Source organism: Drosophila arizonae, chromosome 2, assembly GCF_054131065.1.
Source record: "Drosophila arizonae isolate 15081-1271.41 chromosome 2, UAZ_ARI_1.0, whole genome shotgun sequence".
NCBI classification, from domain to species: Eukaryota; Metazoa; Arthropoda; class Insecta; order Diptera; family Drosophilidae; genus Drosophila; species Drosophila arizonae.
The window spans coordinates 8,443,143-8,462,838 of NC_142922.1; the positions used below are offsets into that span (position 1 = coordinate 8,443,143).

The 19,696-nt window shown below is 41.7% G+C and overlaps 4 protein-coding genes across 5 annotated transcripts; 2 read left to right on the forward strand and 2 right to left on the reverse strand.

Annotated features, from left to right (window-relative positions):
* Positions 1-456: 456 nt before the first annotated feature.
* LOC108609189 (ATP synthase mitochondrial F1 complex assembly factor 1) lies at positions 457-1,607 on the forward strand. Its single transcript, XM_018000917.2, has 2 exons — positions 457-758; positions 822-1,607. The coding sequence occupies exons 1-2, from the start codon at positions 523-525 to the stop codon at positions 1,408-1,410; spliced, it is 825 nt and encodes a 274-aa protein (XP_017856406.1). The 5' UTR covers positions 457-522; the 3' UTR covers positions 1,411-1,607.
* On the reverse strand, positions 1,479-3,915 carry NPF (neuropeptide F). Its single transcript, XM_018000918.2, has 3 exons — positions 3,471-3,915; positions 1,796-2,091; positions 1,479-1,731 (listed from the first exon to the last, which is right to left on the reverse strand). The coding sequence occupies exons 1-3, from the start codon at positions 3,742-3,744 to the stop codon at positions 1,699-1,701; spliced, it is 603 nt and encodes a 200-aa protein (XP_017856407.2). The 5' UTR covers positions 3,745-3,915; the 3' UTR covers positions 1,479-1,698.
* Positions 3,916-7,815: 3,900 nt separating this feature from the next.
* LOC108621679 (scavenger receptor class B member 1) lies at positions 7,816-16,119 on the forward strand. Of its 2 annotated transcripts, XM_018019132.2 has the most exons (7): positions 7,816-8,486; positions 13,898-13,989; positions 14,052-14,564; positions 14,629-14,789; positions 14,856-15,136; positions 15,230-15,348; positions 15,411-16,119. In XM_018019132.2, exons 1-7 carry the CDS (start codon positions 8,450-8,452, stop codon positions 15,846-15,848), a joined length of 1,641 nt encoding a protein of 546 aa, XP_017874621.1. In that variant the 5' UTR covers positions 7,816-8,449; the 3' UTR covers positions 15,849-16,119. The 2 variants fall into 2 exon arrangements, with proteins under 2 accessions (XP_017874621.1, XP_089318779.1); XM_089462653.1 differs by lacking the exon at positions 7,816-8,486 and having other exon boundaries at positions 13,892-13,989; positions 14,060-14,564.
* On the reverse strand, positions 15,861-18,876 carry LOC108621680 (trypsin-1). Its single transcript, XM_089462654.1, has 4 exons — positions 17,555-18,876; positions 17,310-17,496; positions 16,562-17,239; positions 15,861-16,496 (listed from the first exon to the last, which is right to left on the reverse strand). Exons 1-4 carry the CDS (start codon positions 17,685-17,687, stop codon positions 16,241-16,243), a joined length of 1,254 nt encoding a protein of 417 aa, XP_089318780.1. The 5' UTR covers positions 17,688-18,876; the 3' UTR covers positions 15,861-16,240.
* Between the last annotated feature and the right edge of the window lie 820 nt (positions 18,877-19,696).

The window sequence follows — 19,696 nt, forward strand, 5'->3', positions numbered from 1 at the left end:
ATGCGTTTCATTAGAAGGTAGGGCTCTGGTACCTTAAGTATTTTCGATATTCGCTTGCCACTGCTAATTTAATACAATTTTTTTTTTTTTACATTTATATATTCAAACATCGCTATATACTTGTATTATTTATGAATTGAGTTTCCGTTAATTGCTTAACGGCTCAATAGTTAACAGACTAAAGTTAAAGGTGACCATAAAATTATTTAAATAATGTTATCAATTAGGGAAAATATACTGCAAATATTGTATGCTTCAAAATACCACTCATTTATGATAATACCATCAAAGAGCCAGCACATTAATAAAAATAAAAATTAAATTTTATTTGTTAGCTGAAAATTATTTCTGTGCCCAATGAACGACTTAAGTCTTGAATATAATTATAAGAACACACCCTGTGCCAACTGCTGGCTGAAATGTGTTTTCATTTCCCATTGACACTTTTCAGCACTGAAATGAAACTCAGCTGTTTGTCAGCTGTGCTGTGTTGTGTAACCTCACGATTTAATTTGGTTCGGCATGGACTGCGCTCGTAAAGTTTTACGTGTTTTACCAAAAAAATTATTTACACGCAGCTTTACGATGACCTCTTCACAACGTGCCAAGGAGGCAATTGAAAAATTGAAAGAGACAAATCCTTATTACACCAAGTATGCCGATAAGATTGCCAAAGCACAACTAACTTCGGCAGAAGAATTCTTGGATCGGATTGAGCGCGTCGTTAATCCCATTAAAGATGGTAAAATTCAGGCCAGGTAAGTGAAGTTCATTAAGTTCATTACATACATATATAACATGAAACATGCCCATATTTTTAGATCCTACTCAGAGCTTTTGAATCCCAAGCAGAAGCTTGCTAAAGAGTCGGCCGAAGTTCCCCACAAGAAGCTAACCGACATCATGAAGATGGAGTTAATCGCTGATAAGAACGCCGAAGAGATATCGCAGATTTGGATCGAGTACCACAAAACCAAGGAAGTGCTAGCTGCCACATTGACTACCAGTCAGTACCAGACATTGACCGAGCGCGCCAAGGAGCATCCAATCTTCCTGCTGCCATTGCCGCGCAGCGAAGGCTTCGAATTCATCATGTTGCAGTTCGCTGCCAATTCGGTGCACTTTACACCCCTGCTGGCCTACCAGGTGCACCAAGAGAATGCCCCCGAATGCCTCACCTTGGTGCATTACACCGAGATGCAGGACAAGGGCATTGTACTGATGCGCGGAGAGTACGACACGAAGGTGCTGACCGCACAGGAGGCGCAGTGCCTGGCAAATGAGCTGCAAATGTTTTACTATAAGACCGACGAGAGCAAGCTCAAGCTGCTGGAGACATTCACCAAGCGCCCTGATGAGTTCAAGCACATGGATCTCATCAAGGAAGTCGAAAACATTCAACTGGGCTAAGCTATTCGAATATTAACTAAACGCTAGTAAAATAAAAAATAATCGTAAAACGGAAAAAATCAAGGAAATTGATTAGGCTCCGATTTGTGCCTGCCTTTGGCTTTAATTTCATTTCATTAAGCAAACATTTATATATAACAGTTAATTATGAATATTTTGCAATGAACATTTAATTGTAATTAACATTCATATTCAAAGTTTCGGTAATTGTTTAAGCTATTGATTTGAAACAGTTGCAACAGAGTTTCAAATTAGTTCTCTCTCCCTCCCGCTCTCAACGCATCGTGATTAGAACAGTTCCTCCTGGCCAACGTCATGGATCTGCCAAGTTGATAAAGCCATACATTTAACAGATTTCTAACGGTTATTTCGGATATCCACTTACCAATTCTCCGCCATTGTTGTTATCATTGAATGGTTCAGTATTAACACCATTTAAAAGCATTCGATTGCGGATGGCCTGCAAGAGCGAGCCGCGCTTGCCAAACCTCACACGGGCCCGGTCGCCATAGTAGACATCGAGATCCTGCAGATACTTGAGCGCATCTGCCATGGTGTTGATTTCATTGTTGCGCGGTGGTCGAGTCTTGGAGGCCTCCACAATGCAGCCGGCGGCAAACAGAGCGAATGCCACGCAGATGACTAATGTGCAGCGCATTGAATACGACATGATGCGATTAGCTGCACGTGCAACAGAGTTAGAGAGAGAAAGAGAGAGAGAGACAGTGAGATATGTAGAGTAAGTGATGCCAAGTGGGAGAATGAGCGAGAGAGAGAAGTGGCTAATGACTGGGATTAAACGAAGTCTGACTGAAAATTACTTATAATAGGAAATTGGAATAACACGGTATAGCTCGCTACAAAATTGCATTAGCATTAGCTAAGATTAGCTCGGGGCATTAAGGAGAATTACTGGTTGTTCCACTTGTGATTTGCATAACTAAATATCAGTTGCACTCTTATGTTGTTTTTATCTCATATTGAACTGAACCCGATTGCCCCCACACTGTCTAATTAAAAGCCCATTTACAGGCCGGCCCGTCTAGGGCCACGGCTAATACCAGTAGCGTATACTGCAATATCTGGCCAATTTGCAAGTTCTGTGCAATTATCGCTTTGTTTATGAAGTTCACAAGCCACCGGATCGCATTGGCATAACTGCAATCAAATTCATCTGACGCAAATCATTAATTGGCCCAAAGAAAGCTGCTGACTGATTGACTAAGTTTATTGTTCTAGAGGAGCAGTTGCCGTTCCTCTTTATTATTTCAATTTGCTGCTGCTATCGAATCGGATCAAGTAGAATAGATGCGAATTTTTTAGTAGATTAAATTATGTGCTAAAAAGAGTATTAATATACTCATACTCATAATTATTGCAATCAGAATAATAATAATTTATATAATCAATAGAATTTGAATAATCCTAAAATTAAATTCAGTAAACTAAATTTTCTTCATACTAAATCATAATACTAAAACAAAAACAACAAACAAATTAATGTTTAAGTCGATTTAATCGAATTTTGCTTTAACATATCGAAGTTATATATATATATATTTAAAATATCTTACCAATTAAATAAAAATTCATGTTTTATAATAATAATTAATAAGAGAACCTCAACAATTTAAAAAGAATATCATTTTAAAATTAACTAAATATAATTCAAATATTCGAATGAAATAATTATTTAGAAATCAAATACAGTACTGTAGGTTTTGTTTAATAATGCGACTAATCATATTTGACACTCTAATAATAAAATTATTAAAATTCATCTTTCATGGTTCATGAAGAATATTTTAAAAACTCAAAAAAAAAAAAAAAAATAAAGAAAAAAAAACACGAACACAACTTAAATAATTACATATAAAATATACATAAAACTATAAATTAATTATAAAAATTCACTAAACATTTTTAGCTCAACTAAGCTGAATCATATTTCACACAAAAATAATCGAAATCTGTTTCTTTTTCACTTTATCGCACAATAGAAAATGATAGGAAAATGTGATTTCCTATTCTTATTTGTTTATTATTTATTATCGACTTACCTTTAATTGAGTATTCACAAGTAGCTGACGGACGTATGACACTTGCAATGTTGCACAAACTGTTGCTGCCGCTGTCGCTGACTCTGCCGCAACAAGTACCTGACGAGGCGAGTGCAAAATTATGAATGATGGACGAGATTGCAGAGCAACAGGCCACTAAGGAAATCGGCCAGCGATGGGTTGTTGATTGGAAATAATGGGCGTGCTCAACAGGCAGTGGATGGGTCCGACGACCGAAGGTAAATGATAAACGAACGCGTACAGCAACAGGCATTTATATAGTCGTACGCACCATGACCTAGATGTTGCTGCAGGATGTTTTGCAGCCGCCAGAGGCGGCCACCGGCAGAGAGGAAGCCTCAAAAATATTTTCATATGCAACCTAATTATGTTGGCAAAAGTTTTTGGAGCAGCTGGAGCTTAAAACAACGTCAATGCTAGCTAACAAATGCTGACAGTTGGCTAACGAGATATCGCGAAATGCTGGATGTTATTAATGAGAATAGGCATGGCGAAGGATTACTGCCTGCTGGCAGCCCCCCTATCGCCCACCTGAGAATGCGCGGCCGATATGCAAATGCTCTCTATCATTAATTTGAATTATTTGATTATTATTTAATTGCAGCCAGGGTTTAGGGGCGTCACTTTAGTGACGCCGTAACGGGCAAACGAGTTACATTTATCTCTACTTGATATATTTATAATACTATTATTAAAAGGGCATTCCAAAGCCATTGATTTAATTTGGGGTCATTTGATTTGCTAACCGAATAGGTAATACCATATTCCAATGCCCGACTTCTGGTTAGATGCGTGTACGTAACGTCGAATGTTCTATTACGTATGTACTCATATTACGTATACGCCGCGGGGCACAATCGGCATATCTCTAATAATTTGTATTGCCCCTCCCCCTCATTTATAGCGTTTTTATTTTCGCATTAACTTGAGTGACCTGGCTAATTGACAGGTAGCATACATAGAACACCTATTAAGTTAGTTCAGTTAGTTTTTTTATGCTCTTATTGCAGCTACACACATATCTGTGTGATGTATGTGATATATGTGTACGACAGCAACAAGTGCAATTAAGCTGGGTAAATATTCATTAGAGACAACCGACTGCGTATTATATTTAAATTAATTGGTCGACTGCTCTGTTCCTTATTATTCGGCTTAGAGTTTTACTGCAGCTCAACGAGCTTAGGAAGAAACTTTCCTATGTTATTAGTTTGATCTGTTGAAGTGTTCTGTGATTGAACTCAACTCGAGTTCAGCTCCCACCTTGTCAGCATATCCAATCTAATTGCTGGCTCTAAGCCATTAGGCGAGGCATAATATCACAATTAAACCTAACAGTACATATTCCACTACACAACGCATTGAATCAATGCTCGTAGTGCCGTTTGTACTGTTTGTATCGACTAGTTGTTTGTTGTCGCCGCAAGGGAGCTGGGAATTGGGAATTCCCCGCTGTGAGTGCTTCCCGTCCAACTTGCTGTAAGTTTTTTTAGTTCAAGGATGCGGCTCCTGCAACAGTTTGCATGCAGCTCATCGTATTGAGGGAGTTCAGACGGCAGCTCCACCTGACTTTTACTGGCTGATTTCCCAGCTTTCTCACCTGGCATGTGCTAAAATGTTGGCGCATGTGTTTAATAGGGTCACAGCCAAGGCATCGAATGCGTTTACGTTTTTTGTAGCTCAATTTTCGTAGACGATTTTATGGCCCCTAATTTGATTTCCAAGTACATCCACCAGCCGAATACAGTTATAAATTTAAGTAGTATGCAAATGGGGCTTTCCTGGAAGCAAGAAGCGAACGCACGCATCGCGTGCTCGTCAAACTGAAAATTGTGCATGTTGTCTTATAATTTCAAGAAACAGTTATTGGAATATGACGTATGGACTTATGACACGTAGGGCTATCATCCTATATGATTAGATTCATTTCATTCCATATACCATTTTCACAGCGAACAAATATTTTTATTGTATAGTCGACACAAATTACGTATATTACCTGTTGAAAATTTGATTAAAGTTATAGCGCTGCACTCAGGCAATATATAATTAAATAGGAAAAAATATATTATTCCAAGTTCTCATAAATCAATTATCAATTAAGGTCATAGATTTAAAATTTAAATATATTAAATTTGAATAAAAATTCCTTGTTTGTTCTATAATTTATTTAATTGATGCTGTGAAAAGCTTAGTGGATGATTAAAAGCTCACTGTGAATACATTGTTGGCGATAGGCGATAGCCTATCCATTACACAAACTTATTTAAATAGAAGTGACAACTAGTTTTCAAGCTAGCTATTTTTACCGAAATATATTGAAAAGTGTTGATAATAGTTGTCAGATCATATGAAGATGAAAGCCACACATATACAGCACAGACAGCTGTCATGGCTGATTCAATATATATAACTATATTCCTTAAAAAAAGTAAAGAGTCGATTATATGTTTAATGTATTTATATTTATTTACTTATCATTTATATATTGTATTTTTTTACTTATTAAAAAGAATTTATAGTGCCGTAAACTTTCCATATGGGAGAAACAAAGCGGTTTTCTGAGACAACCGATCGGGCAATGTTCAAGGTATAGCCGAAGCTTCGGGTACTCCCGAATAGAGTGCTCTCACATGTTTGATGATGATGATATATACTTCTAGTTATATATATTCAAAGCATTTGACATCATTTCCATTTGACCTCACAGCGTTCAATTTGTGAAAAGCTAAGACTTTGGTCTTTAGCTCAGTAATTAAATTTTCAAAAGTTTACGATTTGTTAATATATATGTATATATTTAAAGAGATAAAAATACACGTGTATTATTATTTAAATCTAAAAAAGACACACTAAAAATAATTAGAAATCTTTCTAGAAATTTTTCTAAAGTAAATCTCTTTAAACTCAAATATAAAAATAAAACAAAAATAATTTTCCTTTCCTTAATCTTCGGTCAATGGTTTCTGTGCTCAGATACAAAAGGATTAGACATAGTGCCGATTTATGTGAATATATGTGTATTTGTGTGAACAAAGCTCAATAATCCGCACACTCGTAAAAGCTCTAATAGTATTGTGCTTTTTCTGGTATAATTGTGGCAACAAAGCACATATCCTGGGCCGCAAGCTCAAAGCTCAATGCGTACTGGGAAAAGTCTTTTGACTGGACTGAGCTTCTTTAAGCACTTTCGTATTTTATGGCGTTGTTAATATGCAATAATTATGGGGTACTCGCTATAAACAATAATAAACAATTTTTATGCATGACAACTGCTATTTAGTAGCACCCATTGGCTGTACATTTAGCGAAATTTCTCGAGAATCTGAGCTCCAAAAAATTCCGGTCGACTTTTAATGCCAGAACACAAGACAATTGTAGTAAAAACTCAGAGAACAAGAAAAAAAATAAAATAATAAAATAATAAGCAAAACGAATTTAAGTTACGCGCTAATGTACGCAATAATAATTAAGTAGATGTTTTGAAATTAGAGACATGCGATCTAGACGTGAAACAACAGTTGAGTTTGAGTTCACCTGAAGCGCGGGTCGCTTAAGGCCTAATGGACCGCCATCTTCTAAGTAGACACAATAATAAACATAGGATCTAATGGACAGATGCTTTTAGAACCGTCCGTCGAGTGCTGGCGGCTGCTGCGAAAACGTGACTGGGCCCAATAGACACGATCTAAATCGATCAGATCGAGCGATCATTATCCGCATTGCTACTTAATAGTTATTGACTATTAACTAGCCGATCTACAGGCTGCTGTGCGCTGTCAGAAATTGGCTCTAAATGCGAGCGGCTCATGAATAAACATTTCCTATGGGGACGGGGCACGTGTGCGTGGCTATTAGGGATTAAATAGAGTCATTTGTGTTATTAAATGTAAAGCAACGTTAAGTGATCTTTAAAATGGCGCACCACAAGTACAATTATTAGTATAGTAACAGCAACAACAATTAAAAGTATTAACGAACTTTAGTAACCCCCGACGAGCCATATAGTCGTCCCCAGTGTCGATTAACTCATCGTTCTGGAAACTTTGGAGCAAATAGCACTCGGGGATTATTTGAAACAAACTACTTAGTTGCAAGTACTTGGCGTATACTAAACGTTGCCAGTTATGCTTGTGTTGTTGCTGACACCCAGGGATCGCGAGCGTCGGCATCGGCATCGGCATCGGCTTCGACGTTGACGTCGACAGCACCGCCGTCGCCGTAGTCGTCGTCAGCGTCAGCCGAGGCTTGAAAGTGGACCGGTTCATGAAAAGATTTTCGCGCTTTGACGCTAGATGCTTGATCGCAGCTCGGTCTACGTTTCGATCTGAGTCTGAGCTGGGTCGCTGTTAGCGTCTCAGTCGGAGCTCAGCTGCCCGGCCCAAGAGTCCATATAAAGGTACTCACTGCCGTTCAGCTCAGCGCATTAAGTTGTCAAATATCGTGAGAATAGGAAGTGCGTGTCAGTCGATTTCAATATACTAACAACAATATCAGCAACAACTAAATTAAATACATAAATGAAATAAATCGATCAACAAGTGCAACAACTCAAATACAATTTACAAAATAATTCGTTAAATTCTCGAAATGATCTGTGCATTAATCCAATAAAAACGTGAATCAAACCAATACAAATAGAAACATATTTATAAACAATAAAAATATATTAATGAATTATTAACTCAAATTACCCGCCAAGCGATCGATGCAAATTAATCAGAGCTCACATACTTTGGACTTGTTATTGTAAATCGTTCTGTTTGCCTGCAATATAGTCGATATATGTGGATATTCCTTTTCTATATATGTATAGTTATGAACTGCGGCTGTAATTGATTTTCATCATAAAACAGGCAAATATAAATATCTGTTAATTGATTGCCACACACGGCTTCAAATAGCTGAAATCGTTGCGAAAATCGCGCCAAGACCATAAAAGCGACGCTCAACAAAAAATGAAACTGTTCACAAACAAAACCCAGCGCAATGCAAGTGAGTAAATTAAAGTGAGGTCCGATCTTAATTAAGTTATACCGTTACTTCGCCACCTTCATCACGTCCAAAGACACCCATAAAAGAGTTCAAGCAAAGGCTAACTCCCGATCTGCTCGCCGAGAAACATAAAAATCTTTAGCACTCGCAAAACTGGTTGCCAAATGCATTTTGCAACCTAGCTCTTTCAATGTAATTAAGCAGGATTTGGGAGTATGTCGAAAGCTTGACGGTTGCCTGCATGCAAATCACGTCAAAAGTATGCAAGACTTACTTGGCCCGACAGCATATTTTCGGCTCTGCCGCTGCACACACACACACACACGGCTTAGAAGCTGTAAGACCATTTAGCCATTTCAATTTGTTAACACAAAATTGATATTGGCTCGACTCTCAGATTTGCGTGCTAGCAAATCGCATTCTCTTCTAATCAAGAGATTATTTAGTAAGATTTAGCAGAAATATATCTTATCTTAATCGGGGAAAAAATGATAGCATAGTTAATTGAAATAATTGTGCATTGAAAGTCTGAATAATTAATTATTGCGGCACTAAACTGTTTATTGAAAGCCGGTTTCAATAATTTATGGTATATTGATATATTTTTGTTTTAATCTGAGCTAATTGAGGATAATTTATTTATTTGTTTTATTTCAAAATTCCACTTAACTGTTAAATGAAATGGAATTGCATTTTAAATATTTCAAACTAAACGATTTCTTTGCAAGTCTTTCAAGTTTTATGAAATCTTCTTCAGAGCTCGAGTGACAATAATTTTGTCTTTTAGTGATACAACTTTAATACAGTCATATTGACTGACTCAGATTTGCGCAATTGTCAAGTGCTGGGCTGGAAGGTCATAGAGTTAAAGGCGGGTTCGGTTGAAATACCCGACAAATACCTTGGCAGTTAAGTTGGGTGCATAGTTATAATAGTTATATATTATACATGTATAGTGACTGTTGTATTGTTTGTTTTTTGCTCAGCTAATTCATGTTTTATGAATGCAATACTTAGATCTCCATAAGTGTCACAGCACTCTGCCCCTAGGATATTGTTCTAAGTAGATTTGAGTGAATGTCTTGTATAATCTCCATGTTGCTGCTGTTCATATTCTCTACTCGGTGGTAACCTTTACTAGGATTGTCGACAATGATCTTGTAGATGCTTCTTCTTGCTCAAAGTATAAATAGAGAGCTAAAGACTAATCTAGCACAATAATCCATCAGATTACGCTTAAAGCAATGCATCCAATCGAAAGCTGATTAAATTCAATCCGAAAAGTATATTGTATTTTTATTTCCGTTACTTCACACCTCAATAAATTCTTCACAGCACTAGGATACAGCACGTTTAGAATACGAAATACAACTTAATAACTTGTAAGCCTGGATAATTAGTTTAGTATGCTTGGTTTCAGAATTCACGAGTACTCGATAAAAAGCACATATTAATACATTGTTATTTGGAATTAACACTGCCAATACTATATATCTCATGATAAATAATTATTTTAAGCTTATAAGTCAACCAATTAATAATATGTAGAACTTCGGGAAATTCTCACACTATTCAAGTGTAAACAATGCGCCACACATTTGCCTAGCTTTGGGAGTCTGACCTAATATTGGGGATGCAACTAAAAAATGTAAATTTAGCACAAGTGGAGAGCGGAAATAATTATTACTTAAAAGTTTATTCCTTAATAATTGGCAATAGGTAAATTTTTTTTTTTTAAATACACTGGTTATGAGATTTTTTTTTAAACAAAGCATAGTAAAACAAATATATATGTTTATATTATAAAAATATAATTACATATATTTTATAAAAAAAAAAAAAAATACTAAGAAAAAGTTTATATATAAATATTTTAGTTAACATAAACATAAGGAATTTTTTCTAATTTTTTAAAAATATAAATGCATCTATTGTGATGTTTTTATGTTTTGCTCATTTTCTTAATTTTTCTGCTATGCGGTTTAACTTGGAGTAAATAAAAATATGCTATACTATATATAATTGGATTTATTGTCATACATAAAAAAGCATTGAAATAGTTTTGAATGTCGTACAAAATGTGCAATTTGTATTTGTTTAAGTTGCTTTAGTAAGCGAATTAAACAAAAATACAAATGCAAAGCAAAAAATTTACATAAATTGTTATTGAGAAAAGCCGGCAATGGCCAGGCCCAATTGATCTGCGACTGTACTTGCCTTAATTCGTTAGTAATTGCTGTCATAGTTATCATAAGATCGTTTTGACAAAGTCATTGAAAATAAACTAATTCCAAAGTTTAGACTCACTAACACAGACGCACGTGTATTAACGGAACTCAATTGTAATTAAGCTTGCATAAATTAAGGTTTGAAGCTGACGCGACTCAGACTGTAACGTCACGTACTACCTTACCATGAAGTCCGGATTTGATGACGATTCGAGTAAGCGAAACGAGACAAAACGAAACGCTTTGAAATTGAAGGCGAACCTTAGGCAATGTCCAGCATTGGCCTCAAAGATGAATTGGGTGAGATTGGGCCAAAAATACAGATATAAATTGAGAAAAAAAAAAACAACACAAACACAAACACACACTTGCACATGCACACTCAGTTGCCAATTGAGTCACACAATTGACGGAGTCTCGAGATGTGTGAAAACATGTTTTCCGGCAGAATAACTTTTGCTTTCCTCTGAAGTGTCAATGGGTGCCGGCCAGTCATTATCATATTGTTCCCAGCCAGAATATTTGGCAAAGTATAATATTTGCTGAATTCCTTAGCGATTTTTAGAATCGTCACGCTTAGAAAATAGCTACATATAATGCACAACTTAACGTGTGCTAAACAATGTAAATAACAACAAATTTGTAAAGCCAAAGTCAACAATAGAAATAGAAAATAAAAAAGATAAAAAATAAATAAAATAGATACAATATCTACAATATACAAAAGCTATCCATTTCAAAGCCAACTGCCGATCGGAGCTCACAGTGGGGCTGCTCACTGGGGGGCTGCAGCCTGATTCTGACGTAGGAGAGCGAGAGCCTGTTTGTTTGCATTTCCTTATTGTCAGGCTGTCTAATTATCTAATTACTGACGTGGCGTGACTATTTAAGGGTTTTTCCCGCATTTACTTCTCGCTCTCAGCTTTTAGGCAATGATTAACAGTCGACTATGTGCTATGATTATTCATTAGTCAAACAACGATCAACAAACCGGCAAACAAACGGCGCCCAAACAACTTCAAATGCTGTGCGAGCGTATCTTGTAGTTACAGCCGTAGGCATGAGCGCGAATCTTGTAGCTGTTGGATGCCGACGACTTAGCTTGGCTAATACACATACATGTCTAATTTATTGTCATTTGACGGAAGTGACACACACACACACACCGACACACACACTCACACACACAGAGAGAGACATGCGGACAAAGTCATTTTTGAAGGTGCTTGGAATTATTCACGTATAGATTGTTTCATAGATACAAAAACAATTCATTCTTGACTTTTAGTGGGTCAGCAGCGTCGCGTCATTGTTCGCGGCAGAGAGATCAACACATCGCAGACAGTGAGCACCTGTTTTCTTGGTGCTGTTGTTGTTCAATTTGAATGGTATACCAAATTGCAGCGAACTTGAACTTCAAACCGCTGCAGAGAGCCGTCAGCCGAACAACCTCATAACTCTGATATACAAATGTATCTGTAGCTTGCATATCGGCCAGCCGTCTCTGCTGCTACTGCTGCTGTTGCTGTTGCTCATGCTTTGCGCCCCAAACACTAAAACGGGTTCAGAGCTCAGCTCCAATCAGCTGTCGTCGTAGACAAACGCCGCTCACTCGGTCGGCGTCTTTTTGGCTTTTTGGCTTTTTGGCTTCAGTCGCGTTCGCAACTTTGGCAATGCAGTTGCATAATTTGCCACAGCGTCCGCTGTCGCATGCCGATCGAAGTGTATGTATGCCTTTCCCATGAGAGTTTGGTTGCAGCAGAATAATTTGAACGCTTTGTTTGGCGGCTAATTTATGGCTTGTCTTCTATCGCCGTCTAGCTGGCCAACACTTTTGGCCAGGTGTGTGTTAATGCAGCTATGCGATTCAAGGCAAGGATACACACTCGGGCATACATAGAGACAGACAGACAGACAGACATACGTACATATATAGGCTGGTATTTGTTATCATGGATGGTCGTTTTGCGTTTTTGTTTTGATTTTGAAATCTTGAACTTATTTGCGCTAATGGCGTGACAAAGCTGACTTAAAGCCGAAACCGAAACCGAAGCTAAAGCAGAAGCAGAAGCAGAAGCACAAAACATATGCAGAAAGAGAGAAAAAATGCGACAAAACTATTAATGAATTTATGGTGTTTTGTCAAATCTGGGGCTAAGCTCATAGCTGAGGGGTTTGCTGAGCTTGCTGAGCTTGGTTCATTGATCTGAGCGGGTTCTTGCAATGAGATATTTTAATGTTTGCTTTATATCTAATTGTCAAGTACTTGCGGCTATGTCATTTATTGCTTGTCTCCGCGATTTGCGGGGGATTTCGCTAAATGATTTCTCCGTCGAATGGGCGGCGCTTGATTTATGAGTTGCGCCGTAGGTGGGGCTGGCTCGGCCATGATCTTCAAAATCGGTCAGGTTTGTAATCAGTTTAAGATCAGAGCACATCCGCTATTAAACCGACACAGCCTCAATGATAACAGTCACGGCGGAAGGTGAGCATCTTGTGCCGTGCGTGTATTTCCAAACTGAGACGAAAACTAGTTTTCAATATATTATTAAGCCTTAAGAATGTTCGCACACTGTGAGTGCTGGTTTAAATTTAATACGCATCTATATGTATGTGCGCACAATTCTTATCAAGTGCCCTGTTGCAGCTGCCAGGCGAGGTCAGCTCAGAATGCGCAGCTACCACATGTTAGTCAGTAAGCCCAGGAAGAGAACTTCAACCGGGCTTGGTAATGTGACGGGCTCTGGGCAAGGGCAGTGACGTAACATGTTTATGATTCGTGTAGCTCGTAAATCGTTGCCCCAGTGCCGTTGATCGTTTATTGAACTCCATTGTGTCTGGTCGGAGGCAGTGTTTTGTTTTCGATTTTATTTGTTTTCTCTTTTCTCTTTTACCTTTATTTTGCTGTTGGCCCAGTGGCGATTCCTGCTCCTGCCATTGAGGTAGGTCGCAGATCTTTGCACCGCACTCCGGTCGACAGCAATAAAGAATCACGAAGGTCACTCGCATGGCAGGCAGTCGCACGCGATCCGCAATCTGTCAGCGATTTAGCAAACTTGTTGAACTTCGACTGCTTGCAACACACGCGCAATGCGACTCGATTGCGATTGCGACTGCGACTGCGACTGCTACTGGAATTGAGCTAATTGCATAACTCACCTCGTACTCTAATTTATTTCGCAGAGCTTTTGCGTTGCGCTGCAATTGGCATGACGCTGATTTTCTTTGGAGCGGCGATCTTTATGACAAATCCAAGCAAACTGATCGGCGATTGGGTAAGCACTGCCACCAGGCGCTCTTTATTCTCCCGCATTCTAACTGATCTTCCTTTGGTTAGCAAATCAGCTTGGGCCCCAGCACACTGCTCTACAAGCTGTGGCTCTATCCACCGTTGGACGTCTACATCACGGTCTACATGTTCAACTACACGAACGTGGATGCGTTCATAAATGGCACCGATGCCAAGCTGAAAGTGGAGGAGGTTGGACCTTACGTCTACCAGGAGATTCTCTCCAATCACAACGTAACACTGAACTATCACAATAACACCATCACCTATACGCCACGGCGTGAGTATATTTTCGTGCCGGAGCGCTCGGTGGGCGATCCAAAAGTCGACCGCATCCGGGCGCCCAATATACCCTACATGGGCGTCAGCACGCAGGCGGCCAGCCTCTCCATGTTCGCAGCACTGGGGCTAAGTGCGCTGGCCAAGCGACTCAATGCTCAGCCCATGCTGGAGGTCACCGTTCACGACTACATGTGGGGCTACGAGGATCACTTGGTGCACCTGGCCTCCAAGTTTGTGCCCAGCCTGATCGATTTCTCCAGCTTTGGCATTATGGAGAAGGTGAGTTCATACTTAGTTTTTTATTATATTCAGCTAAATCTCTGCTTCTTCTGCTTTGTTCCAGCTGTTTCGGGAGGGAAACGAGAGCAACGTGGTCAATATGCATTTGGTGGAGCCCAAGGATAGGCATGGAGTTAAGCTGCCCGGCGCACCGCGCGCCTACTCCCTCAACAGCGTCAACTACGAGCGCGGCTTCAAGCGCTGGGAATACGATGAGGCCACCAAGTAAGCAATTGTCAGCTGTTTCCCCTGTCGGTGTTAATCCCTTCCCTCTTCTGCTTCTTGTTGCAGCGGCACTCACTGCAATCGCATTTGGGGAAGCCACGATGCAACACTCTTTCCACGCGACATGAACGAGCACGACACGTTCTACATGTATCGGCGTACTTTCTGCCGGCTCTTGCCCATGAGATTCAATCGCACGCTGACCTTCAAGGGCCTCGATGCCTACGAGTACGTCATGAACCCCAAAATCTTTGACAGCGAGCTGCACAGCCCAAACTCTTCGTGCTTCTGCAAGAACAACCAGTGCCTCAAGCGGGGCGTGGGCAATGTCTCGCCCTGCTACTACAGTAAGCGAACCGGAAACTTAAAATTTTTGTATATATATTTAACTCTTTCTCTCTCTCTCTCTCTCCCTCTCGCTCTCTCGTAATCCTGCCTAGATATGCCCCTGGCTATTACCTATCCGCACTTTATGCATGCTGATCCCACCTTGCTGAGAGCCTTCGATGGCCTCAATCCCAACGAGTCCCGCTTTACATCCACTGTCATGCTGCAGCCGGTAAGTGCAGAGGAATCCGCTTTCTTTGCTTTCTACGAAGCTCACTTAGCCAATCTCTACAGCAACTGGGCGTACCCTTGCACGTCCATGTGCGTCTGCAGGCCAACCAGGTGGTGGGAAATATCAAATTCAATCGTTTGATGGAGCCCTTCGAGAATCTAGTGCTGCCCCTGCTCTGGGTGGATCTCACCATTGAGAACCTGCCACTGAGCCTACAGCTGCTGACGCATACGCTGAAATATGCTTTGCCCATACTGCAGCTCGTCATCGCGTCGAGCCTCCTGCTGGGCGGGCTCTATCAGCTGATCGCAGCGTTTATGCTGTGCTTCTGGTCGCCGCCGGCTGGTCTGCACAAGGCGGAGCTGGGCGAGAAGTCGATCAACGTTCTGGGCAACCTGACCCTGGCCACGTCCCTGCACAAGGCCACCTCGCCGGAGTGCGTTCCGCCGGAGGCACAGAAGCTGCTGCCCAATGACGATGCGTACAGGCTTGAGGTGTGAAAGGGTTCAGCAAAGTTTGCAAAAATTGGACAATTACCTCAATCCGCAACGGACAGAGATCCGACTCTGTCCAGACTCTGTGATACTAAGAGCTAAGCTAATAAGGAGATTTGGTGTGGATTATATTCTGCTCAATGGAAACAACTTAGGGAACATTCTATGCTTATGTAAAAATTAAGGTTAACGGTAATTCAGATTCGTAGTCGCATGCAATGTACAGCTAAGCTTGCACTCGATAAATATACGCAGCATGATAACTGTAAACAACTAACGATAAGCGATTAACAACTAACAATTAACAACTATCGACTATCGATTATCGACTATCGATAATCGACTATCGTCTATCGTTTCACATTTCTTTTGAGAGTAGCGCTGGACGGGCTGTGGCCTTAATGTGAGGCAATCGTGTCCTCAATCCAGTTTAGGTAATACGAGATGCGCAAATAGACATCCGGAAAGTTCTCCAGGGCACAGCCCGAACCGAATGAGGTGACGCCGGCCAGTATCCAGGGACCGTCGTGCGACAGTCGGCACTGCAGCGGTCCGCCGGAGTCGCCCACACAGGTGCCGCCCTCTCCGTTCAGCTGGCCGGCGCACAAGTGTCCGCCGTGAATATTCACAAAGCTGCCGTAGGCGTCTATGCATCTGCAAAGGGGTGTACGAGGGTCGTAATGGCAGTCCGATATGGCAGTCTTGGCTGTGCAACTCACCTGCGATTCTGATGCAGTGGCACCTGGGTCTTGAGCAGCTGACTGGACAGGTCGCCGCTGATGTTCGCCTTGCCCCAGCCGGTGGCCACGCAGTCCATGAAGGGCAGCTCGTGCGAGTCCTGGCCCCTGGCGAACTGCGTCTCCTGCTCCGACTCGAGCTGCAGCTTCATCAGCTTGTCGTTGCGCCGTCGCGTGCGCTTGAGGCTGCGCGGGGAGCGCTGCGACTGCCTCAGCGACTGACGCAAGCGATTGAGAATCTTCATATTCATCAGCTCGCGCATGGACATGTTGATGGAGCTGGGCGCCGTCACATTGCGGTAGCGCCTGCGGCTCTGCGCACTGCGCAGGAAATTGTCGATCTTCTCGGGCACATCGTCCAGCTCGAGCTGTTGGCTGAGCATGTCATCTTCTGATTCTGATTCTGACTCTGTCGCCTCCTGGACTGGCCGCTCGCGCAGCATGAAGGGCAAGCAAATGCGTCGTATGTAAGAGCTGCGAGAGAGATCCGCCGGCTTGGAGAGCTTCATGAGCACCACATCGTGCCGGAAGTTGTGGTAGTGATGGTGCAGCACAATTTTCTCCACGGGAATGCGCTGCTCATTGCCAGACTCCACGTTGCGATCGTGTTCGCCCAGCACCACTGTCCACAGCGGCGGAATGGGCAGATTAAAGAGATCGCTGCAGGGAGGAGTAGAAGGAGACCATTGAGCTGCATCCATTGATTCGATTGGGGGCATTTCACACTTACTTGTGCACACAGTGGGCGGCAGAGAGTATCCAATACTGATGGATGAGCACAGCACCACACCAATGGCCCAGGAAGCCCAGCGAGGGATGCAGCAGCTCCAGCGATGCCTGCCACGGAAACTGGCCCTCCTGCGTGCTGGCGCCAGCAATAATGCGAGCCTCACGTCCTCGCGGCTGGCAGCCGCAGTCTGTGGAGCACTCAAGTTGCTAATCGAAGCTCATCGAACACGTTGAGTAGACACTCACCTGTCTCAAACTGTGCGGCGTTGTGCACCAGCAGCAGCAGGCAGAGCCAGCGCAAGGCCAGAGCCAGCTGCTGTTGTTGTCGCTGCCGTTGCTGCTGCTGCTGCTGATGATGGGGTGACAATAGCTTCATCATGTTGTCGCTGCTCGCCAGCGGCTGATCGCGCGCATGACTGACCCAGACCCAGAGCCAGACCCAGAGTCAAAGATAGAGCCAGAGCCAGACCCAGAGTCAAAGATAGAGCCAGACTCAGCTGAAGCAGATGTCAGATGACAGATGCCAGTAGCGGTATCCTGCTGCAGCTGCTGCTGCTGCTGATGTCGACTATTGTTACGGTTACGGTTACTTTTCACTTTCACGCTTGCAGCAGTCAAATGAGCTGGCGAACTAAACTCTGGTTACTTTGGATTATTTTTGTATTTAATAACACGCATTCGCATCTCAAAGGCCTTTTCAGGCCATAAATATTATAATTTACGCGATCTTTCCCAGCCCAACTTGACTTTTCTTTTTACGCGCTGCGCATTAATTAGCCAGCGGTGGGCGTGGCCGGCGATGCCTAAGCCGCAAAATATGCGCAGCACCAGAATCGAGCAAAGTTCAACTCTATTTCCAACACAAACTGAAAACTTCCAACTTCAAACTTCAAACTGGGGGCCCGTGCCCACGGTTATATAATGTCGATGCTGCTCTGTGGCCTGGGGCGGAGTGTATGAACGGCTCTTTGTTTTCGACAGCGGCGCATGCGTCGCGTTGCTCTGCTTGGGAGTCTCGATGATATTTGGCTTTGTTGTTGTCGCTGTTCAGCTTTGTAGTTGGGCTAATGCGGCTCATGCGAATCGTTTGCGACGAGCGCCAAAATGCAACTGGCGCTGTTGGGGTTTGCCAACAAACATTTACCGTTTCGGTTACAGCGATGCTGCGCAGTTGGCGTCGACATTTGACTGTGGATAGTGTTGCATGCCTCGCAAGCAGCAAGCAGCAAGCAGCAACAACAACAACAACAGAGGCAACAGCGGCAGCGGCAGCAGCAATAATAATAATAACAAAGCGATGCCAACGAAAGTGAAAAGACAGCGCGAGAGGCGGGCAAAAGAGCAGCTAACAGACAACAACAACAAACAGCAACAACAACAAACAGCAACAACTACAAACAACAACTTCCACATTGATGAGGCTTGCTTTGATTTGAAGAAAAGGGTAAGTCCGGCCAACCTGAGCAGATCAAATCATTCACCAACGAACGACTAAGCCGGGCTCAATGAAACCATTTGAAACCGAGCCGTGCATTTCCGTTCGATTCAGCACTTCGATTATGCTAAGCGGGCAGCCGACAACAGCAATTATATGCAATTTGATCTATTGCTATAATTAGAGGAATGCCGTGAAAAGCGTTTAATGTCAGCTTTATTTAATGGCATGCAAATCTTATTTATCAGCCAACACCAACTGCTGCAACCCGCACGAATAGCCTCAGCGAATGCTTCAGAGATGTCAAAATATATCAAGCGCTGATTTAGTTAGCATGTGCTTAATCTGGATTATCGATCGTGTTCGATATATCATTGAATCGTTATCTAACTGTAAACAAAGCAAGTGAACAAGCATATGTAAAATACTCAAGAATTTCTCATTTAATCAGCATATTATTATATTATACAATATTTATACGCTCCCATAAATCAGCCCTACTCATTTGCAATCATACTAGTTGAAGTTAACACGAACAGCGAATGCGACTAACTAATTGTTCAGGTTAATATTGCTGATTCAGAGTAGCAGCAGCCTATTGTGAATAATTGATGCGATGGGTCAATGCGCCTAGTTAAGGTGAGCTGCTGCATATGGAATATGCCAGCGTTACGTATACGCCTAGTAGAGCAGAGACATTCTTGGCAGGTCATTTAGCAGACATGGCGAAGGCATGTTAATTGCCGACATTTAAGTAATCCAATCGCTAAATCTGGTTGCCGATATCGCCGAGAATTAAACATTAGCCAGCTGCCTCAGATTACGTGATGGATAAGCGGGAATGGTGGCCGTCCGACAATGCAGAGTGAGTGAATGCGGCTGAGTGAGCGAGTATCTGTAAGTGCAGTTGAGTGTTGGTGCGGGTTACTTTCGTTTTCATTACATACACACCA

What these genes read in the sequence shown, in the direction of transcription:
- LOC108609189 (XM_018000917.2), top strand. Translation starts at nt 523, where the DNA reads ATGGACTGCGCTCGTAAAGTTTTACGTGTTTTACCAAAAAAATTATTT. An exon ending in GATGGTAAAATTCAGGCCAG is followed by an intron (nt 759 to 821) that starts GTAAGTGAAGTT and finishes CCATATTTTTAG; the next exon opens with ATCCTACTCAGAGCTTTTGA.
- NPF (XM_018000918.2), bottom strand. Translation starts at nt 3,744, where the DNA reads ATGCCTGTTGCTGTACGCGTTCGTTTATCATTTACCTTCGGTCGTCGG. An exon ending in TTGTGAATACTCAATTAAAG is followed by an intron (nt 2,092 to 3,470) that starts GTAAGTCGATAA and finishes TTGCACGTGCAG; the next exon opens with CTAATCGCATCATGTCGTAT. An exon ending in ACAACAATGGCGGAGAATTG is followed by an intron (nt 1,732 to 1,795) that starts GTAAGTGGATAT and finishes TCAACTTGGCAG; the next exon opens with ATCCATGACGTTGGCCAGGA.
- LOC108621679 (XM_018019132.2), top strand. Translation starts at nt 8,450, where the DNA reads ATGAAACTGTTCACAAACAAAACCCAGCGCAATGCAA. An exon ending in CAAAACCCAGCGCAATGCAA is followed by an intron (nt 8,487 to 13,897) that starts GTGAGTAAATTA and finishes TTTATTTCGCAG; the next exon opens with AGCTTTTGCGTTGCGCTGCA. An exon ending in GCTTTGGCATTATGGAGAAG is followed by an intron (nt 14,565 to 14,628) that starts GTGAGTTCATAC and finishes GCTTTGTTCCAG; the next exon opens with CTGTTTCGGGAGGGAAACGA.
- LOC108621680 (XM_089462654.1), bottom strand. Translation starts at nt 17,687, where the DNA reads ATGATGAAGCTATTGTCACCCCATCATCAGCAGCAGCAGCAGCAACGG. An exon ending in CGCCGCACAGTTTGAGACAG is followed by an intron (nt 17,497 to 17,554) that starts GTGAGTGTCTAC and finishes AGTGCTCCACAG; the next exon opens with ACTGCGGCTGCCAGCCGCGA. An exon ending in GCCGCCCACTGTGTGCACAA is followed by an intron (nt 17,240 to 17,309) that starts GTAAGTGTGAAA and finishes TCCTCCCTGCAG; the next exon opens with CGATCTCTTTAATCTGCCCA.